At 36.0% G+C, this 7,136-nt stretch overlaps 1 protein-coding gene across 2 annotated transcripts; it reads right to left on the reverse strand.

The window, feature by feature from the left end:
• Positions 1 to 1,775: 1,775 nt before the first annotated feature.
• Positions 1,776 to 6,861, reverse strand: LOC109704515 (ceramide kinase-like). 2 transcript variants are annotated; one of them, XM_020225267.1, is made up of 9 exons: positions 6,636 to 6,859; positions 5,805 to 5,963; positions 4,741 to 4,908; positions 4,549 to 4,641; positions 4,353 to 4,445; positions 3,493 to 3,748; positions 3,385 to 3,411; positions 2,829 to 2,916; positions 1,776 to 1,943 (listed from the first exon to the last, which is right to left on the reverse strand). In XM_020225267.1, the coding sequence occupies exons 1-9, from the start codon at positions 6,741 to 6,743 to the stop codon at positions 1,778 to 1,780; spliced, it is 1,158 nt and encodes a 385-aa protein (XP_020080856.1). In that variant the 5' UTR covers positions 6,744 to 6,859; the 3' UTR covers positions 1,776 to 1,777. The 2 variants fall into 2 exon arrangements, 1 of the variants encoding a protein (XP_020080856.1); XR_002214412.1 differs by having other exon boundaries at positions 1,809 to 1,943; positions 2,829 to 2,938; positions 6,636 to 6,861.
• Positions 6,862 to 7,136: the final 275 nt, after the last annotated feature.

Here is a 7,136-nt window from a genome sequence, read left to right on the forward strand (position 1 = left end):
AGAAGACCTACTTGTTCTCTTAAATGGCCATTTTACCCTTTCACGGAATGCCTTTCTTGTTTCACGCACGCGCGCGTGTGTATGGGATAATATCTAATATACCCCTCAAAACTTTTGAAATATCTTATATACCCCTACTTTCTTTTTGTTTCAAATATACCCCTTGTATATTTCTACCAGAGTTAAAAAGAAGTCAAAGTACCTCTTTTGCCCCTAACTTTAAGGGCAAATAAACAAAGTTGGTGATAGTAAAAAAGTATATTTGAAAAAAAAAGTCAAAATATTTCTTTTGTCTCTAACTTTAGGAAAAATTTAAAAAAAGTTGGTGACGGTAGAAGGATATATTTGAAAGGGCAAAATAATAATTTCACAGAGATAACAATTGTTCCTAACAATTTACTAACAGAATTTAACTTTAGGGGTATATTTGAAATAACATGGAATGTTAAAAGGGTATTTTTGACATTATCCTTCGAAGAGATATATAAGAAGGTCGGAAACTTTTCAAGAGTACATATGCAATTGCCCTATACCTACATACACACATACAATACATACATACATGTACATATATACATCTATAGTACTGGAGCTCTGGTACAATAATCTCGTTTTCGATCCTAGAGTGTTCAAATCACCGATCCACACCGTCAAATATGATCTAGGATATATGAAGTTCTTAGGAATAAACTTTTAATTTTTTTTCAACATCATTTACTTCGTAAGTAAATAATGTCAAAATGAACGGTAGAAATAGAACAATCTTTAAAATTTGAGGATGGGACTTTTGAATTCAAGATTAAGGATGTTGACCTTGATCTAGATAGTTTAGAGTATTTTCTATCAAAATTTGAGTAAGTTTAGATTCTTCTACACCGTTAATCTACAAACTCGCCATAGTAACCATTAAAAATTGAGAAGTTTGAAATTGTTTGATCATAAAGTAAACTATGTCGAAAAAATATAAAATTTTATTTCTAAAAACTTCAAATACCCTAGATCAGTTTTTACCATGTGGATCGTTGATTTGAACACCCTAAGATCGAAAATAAGACTATAATACCAGAGCCCCGGTATTATAGATAGTGTATGAGTCTCTCTCTCTCTCTCTCTCTCTCTCTCTATATATATATATATATATATATATATATATATATATATGTATGTAGTGTAGCGCTACTATGCTATCGGAAGCATAGAGGATTCGATACTTCCGACTTTTTGACCCTTGGATCAAGAATTGTACGGTTGTGATGAATGCGGTCCCCCCTAGGGTTGAGTAGTACCCCTAGGGTTGAGTGGTCTCCACAGGGTAATAGTATTAATCCAAAGGTTAGAAATGATCAAAGGAGTTGATCTAAGGGCCAAAAAGTCGGAAGCACCAAATTTTCTATGCTTCCGATAGCACAGTAGCTCTACTATATATATATATATATAGATATATATATATATATATATTTATTTATTTATTTATTTAATTTATTTATTTATACTAGGCTAAGAAAAAGGGGGGGAAATCATTTTACAGAAAAAAGGGTAACAGAAGTCAGAAACTTTTTTTAGTTGCTGGGATGAATTTGCGATAAGTGAGAAAGTTCAGAGTTGAAGTCTTTATGCACAAGGTTTGAGGACTAAACTAATATTTTTCATGATTGTCTAGGGACTATTCATGAACTTTACCCAAAACCTTCGGGCAAAATATCATAACTCAATCATGACTTTCAAGATATCCAAGCATCACTAGGAAGGAAAAGATCACACATTATGAACTAAATATTCAAAAAATAACAAACCCTGCAAATGAAGCAGCATAGTGCACGGAAGGTAAATCCCGAGGTGAAGGGCTAGCTTTCCATCTGACCACCTGAGCTATATCAAGTAACATCTTTCTTCCAAGGACAATGTTCAAAGCCGATGTTACAGGATCCCTAATCCCAGTTGTGCTGCAAATAAATAAATAAACATATAGATATATAAGTTATCCTATAAACCCACTAATAAGACAAAAATGCCTGGTGTGATCATGCTGAATTAATCATCAGAGAGCCAAGCAGCCACAAAGAACTTTGGTTTCTGCTAGACCCAGCTTCTACAACAGCTTCTCCACTCCAAGACGCACAAACAGGCTTAAGTATGACATATAGAGTACATGGTAGGTGTAAAATCAGGTTGGATACTATTCGATCTGACCCGAGTCCAAGTCTAGATATAACCAGATATGGGTCGGGATTTTACTGTCTGGCTTGGACTCGGATTTGGGTTTGGTTTCGGACAATATGTTTTCTTTGGATTCAAATTCAGATGCAGTTTCAATAAGATTTAAACAGGTTTTAATATGATTTTAAAATGTAAAACAACCGCTTTGTTTATATTCGGCATTATTTTTCAAGATTTCTAATTTATCAATGCCTTCTTCAATTTTTATGAAATTTGAAAGGTCATGGTATATTGGTCAATCTTTTTTACTTTTATTTCTATATTTTTATTCAATATCAGGTTCATATACATATCCTTTCAATGTCCGATCTGTATCCAAATCCATTTTTACCATATATGGAGACAGATATTGGTTGACCATTTTCTGATCCATTTGATCCACATCCAATCATTTTTAACCTCTAGTTTGATGTATTCACATGTCTACAGTACATATACATACAGGAAAACACACACATCCATATAAATTACATACACATACAGACATCTAAAAAGTATTTTGTTTCTTTGCTTATCTGAACTTGGGGACATACATGCAGCATTATTAAACTTGTCAAAAAATTGCAAATAAAGCAAGAAACCAAACAAACTGTTAAGAAGCAAAGACAAACCTGAGCACAATGGCATCAGTTGAGCCAGCAGGAATTATCCCGAGTCTAAACCAATCATTTGGGAAGGGAGTCGAAGGAGCTTGATTTGCTACAGAAGCCAATACAACGGCCTGACAAAGGTTAGTGACTCTAAGTGGAAACTTATATAGAAGCAATCGACAAACTTGCGGATATTCCAAAAAAATTAAGCATACATTCAATCACCTTAGGCCTCATTTGGTAAGGCGCTATGATCATGTATTTTTTTCACTTTTTGTTCAAACTCAAATTCCCTACAATCGAATATGCCAGCAGATGGATTTCTTCTTGTCGTGTTGGTTAGCTCGAAAATCTTTTTAAAAGAAAACAAGTGAAAAGAAAAAAAAAAGTACTACATTTTTGTTTCTTGTTGGCAAACAAATTCGGTAGGTGCATAGATTGCTACAATAAATGTTCGCCAGCGTGTCCAATTGAAGAGAATTTGAAAAAAAAAAAAAATTTAAAGCACAGCACAAAGGAAACATATCAGGGTCTTCATTAAAAATTTTCTTTTTCAAACTTAAAATTTTTAACTAACCTGCATTGCACTCTTCATTTTTAGTTGCTGCAATTGAGAAGACAAACCATTAGCAACTAAATCTTGTACCTTAATTGCAGCACATAAAGGAAAACAACAGGTACATACTGGATTTTGGGATGTCTGTTCCATTAGGCATTGAAGAAGTGAGAAGAGGTTCATGGTCATCACTTGTTAATGAAGTCTCAGAAGCCATGTCATTTACATCATTAGAAGAGCACCTACCATTTGTATTATCTCTACACTGCTGACTTTGTTCACCACAACCAGCAAAGCTGAGTTCAGTTGGAGAAGGCGGATAAGAAGCTTCATGCCTTGAAGCCAGAAGCCCGTTAAGAACTTCATTGAAGAGGCCATCACCACCCTGAGACCACGTTACATTTAAAATAATCCCGAAACCACGAAAGAAAATTTATGCCCAATTGACGACTTGTTCAAGAAAAAAAAAAAAAGGCTAAGAAAAGATTATTTTCCTTGTTAACCTTAGAATAACTCCACTGCATATATGTAGTGCTACTTATGATAACAGGAATTGAATGTAGTAACAAAGAGATGTCTGTCATATGGACTTTAGCGCCGAACTTACCAACAGAGCCATTATATATTACACTAGTGAAGGAGGAAACCTACTAGCTAGGCCAAGCGAGTAGAGTCTTCAAGTCTGATACAAACCTAAACTATCTCCAGCAAATTTATGAGCTAAACATGTTTTGTGTGAGAACACTCCCAATGGTGTTGCACGACAAAAAGAACTGTGCAGCAGGGATTGTATAACATGAGTATCCACCAGTTATGGTTTTCCACAGCTTATAACTTCATCTAGTGTTTGCATCATCAGACATATCAAGACAAATACAAGCATCATAATCCTCTCAGATTACAGTGGCATTTCGAAACCCACTCATCAAATGAATAGAGCACAACAAAAAGAAATGTTGTTGCGTAACATAAGAAATTACTTGACATACCACAGCAACAATGCCATCAAAAGATCTGAGTTCTCTGTCTGACAATGATGATACTACATTATATGCATGCCCCGCCCTCTGAGTTACAGTCACCTGAAAAGAATGGAGAGATGCGAATGCGGCTGTAGTTATATTACATCTTGCTGGAATGATAACAAGATCCATCCTTACAAAACACATTTTATTACCATCATACCTTTGTTTGAACTTTAGCACGGCAAAATATAGGAGCAACTGTATCCCAACTTTTGCGGCCTTTTCCTTTTCCACATAATGGATGAACAAGTACCTAGAGGTCTACGGCAAGTTAGCCAATGTGAGACAACTTCTGTTTTAAAGTGCTAGAAAAAAAAAAATGGCGCACAAAAATTAGAAGTGCAGGCTCTACCAAAAGACTCCGCGGCCTGGCTGGTTCATTTTTTATACAAGCCTCTATATGTTCAACCCATTTTTGGCAAATCTTCAAGTACTTGTGCCCAAAGGTATATGCCACAAGAACCCAAGGAGAAGCGCTTCCTCTTTCTCCGAGGAATCCATGCACCACAAAACGATGTGCCTGCAATATCATATAGGTTTATGAAAAAAGTGATAGAATGTGCGAAAAGGTTATTTATTAAACACGTACCAGTGCTACTTAATTGCATATTCTACATGAGTACCTAAACTAAGTTCTCATGTCAGTACCTACCCTGTCATAATTTTTTATTGGTCCCTCTCCATCAGATTCTCTCAAAATTTGACTATTTCTGTTAACAAAATGTACAAAACATTCTACCAAGTAACAGAATATTCTCTTAGATTATGAACTATTGTCAAAAAAATTATAAACACCATCAATATCTGACAGAGAAGTGAAGTAAAAATAGTAAAGAATTGCATACTAATATCAACTTACAAAATTTAGAAGTCAAAATGCACAATTGTTAAAGTAGTGTTTGTACATTTTGTACAAACAAGTTATTCGATTCCAAGTTTGCATCTAACGGCAATATGATTGCATGGAAGAGGAAATGAAAGCATAGAAATTTAGGGTATGTTTGGTGCATGATCGGATTGAGAATGGAAAACGGAATTGGATTGCATTGGAATGAAAAATAGAATGATGAATCATACACAAACGTGTGGTTCATTACTGGAATGGAAATCGAAATAATCAATCGGGACACCTAGGATTTTGAGATAAGATGTTGGTTTAGGAAGAAGAGAGTGATGAAGGAAGGGGGGTTGTGAGAGAGGGTTTTGAACTTTTGAGTAGTTTACTCTAGAATGGCCAATCCAAGATTCAAAGCCGGGTTGGGCTACAAGTAGATTGGGTCATTTCCATTCCAGAGTGGTATAGGAACCGGAATCCGATTCCTATAAAACAAACAACAACCATTGGAATCCATTCCAACTCCAATTTTTGAGTCCAAATTAGATGAACCAAACAAGTCATAGTGAAGAACAATCAACCTCAGAATCACCGCCCCAACGAAAAGTGCCAATGTTCCAACTGCCATTGTGAACCAAGCCAGAATCAATAAGCTCCACACCATAAACATCTGAGAATTTGATCTCAGTTTGTATCTTGGAACGGAAGTCCATACCCAAGCAAGAAGACGCAACCACGCCCTACAAAGACGGGGAAAAATGTCAAAGAAAACATAAACCTCACAATTTGAGGTATCACAAGAAGCAGTTCCGTGCATTACGAAATACAGTTACATTTCGCAGTAAGTACCTGACTACCTGGGGATCTTGAGCTTAAAAATAAAAAAAAAAAAGAACAAAAAAAATGCCATAATGTCAACATAAACTACCGCACAATTCAAATAATCTGTTCCATATTGGTCTTGAAGCAAACCTCATCCTTTCATTTCTTAAATCATCCTAGTCACCTTATATAGTTATCAAACTAAACCATTCCATATAGGAAGAATAACATAGAGGTCATCAAACATAGATAAATATATATAGTTAATTAGACCATTGATCATTAAACTTTACTCGAGTTTTTACTTTGATCCTAACCTTCTCATTTCCCGCAATTGGGTTAGTTGCTTCAATTAAGTTTCTTTTGTTCAATCAAACAGAATCTACTGCATCAGCACAAACACCTTGGGAAGAGGCAAAATTACGACATATAGGATTCTAAGATTCGCAAATATCGTCGAGATCACGATAAGACCAATAATTCATCGGGGAAAAAAAAACACACACACAAAATTGAAGAGGAAATTGAACACAATTGAGCTCAAATTTGCGGATCAAAGAGGAAACGCGCATGGATCGCTAGGGTTCTACCGCGTCGAGGGGCTTCCACGAAATCCCGTCGGGGCGAAGGGTGAGGACGACCTCGCCGACGCCATCCATGAACAGCGTCGAGCTCAGGGGAGGCGCGTCCCTCTCCATCGGGGAGAGAAGAGGCCGAAGAGGCGGCGGCGGCGGAGGTGGTGGGGATCGCCGAGATTTGATTTGTTCGTTTTTTTGGTGAGCTTTTAATTTTTTTTCAAGACTTTCTCCCCAGAGGATGGACGTCAATAGATACGGATATCCGACATTTTATTCAAACCCAAATACAAATTAAATGAATTTATCCGATTCTAAATAGTTATATAGTTTTGAGGCCAATTTGCATAAAAAATACACTTATTTTGGATTTTTGCAAAACCGAGACACCTTTTTCGTTTTTACAAATTCGGTCCGCTTTTTCAGCAAACTGACCAAAATACCCTTATACCTTTTTCTCTCTCCTCTTTCTCGCTCCTCTTCGTTTCTCACGTTCTTTTTTCTTTCTCTTCTCGG

This window comes from Ananas comosus, unplaced genomic scaffold (assembly GCF_001540865.1).
Source record: "Ananas comosus cultivar F153 unplaced genomic scaffold, ASM154086v1, whole genome shotgun sequence".
NCBI classification, from domain to species: domain Eukaryota; kingdom Viridiplantae; phylum Streptophyta; class Magnoliopsida; order Poales; family Bromeliaceae; genus Ananas; species Ananas comosus.

Coding starts and splice junctions, on each gene's coding strand:
- LOC109704515 (XM_020225267.1), bottom strand. CDS start 6,743: ATGGAGAGGGACGCGCCTCCCCTGAGCTCGACGCTGTTCATGGATGGC. Junction 3,749..4,352: donor TTGATGGCATTGTTGCTGTG/GTATGTCAAGTA, acceptor ACGTGGTCTCAG/GGTGGTGATGGCCTCTTCAA. Junction 2,917..3,384: donor AAATGAAGAGTGCAATGCAG/GTTAGTTAAAAA, acceptor TGGCTTCTGTAG/CAAATCAAGCTCCTTCGACT.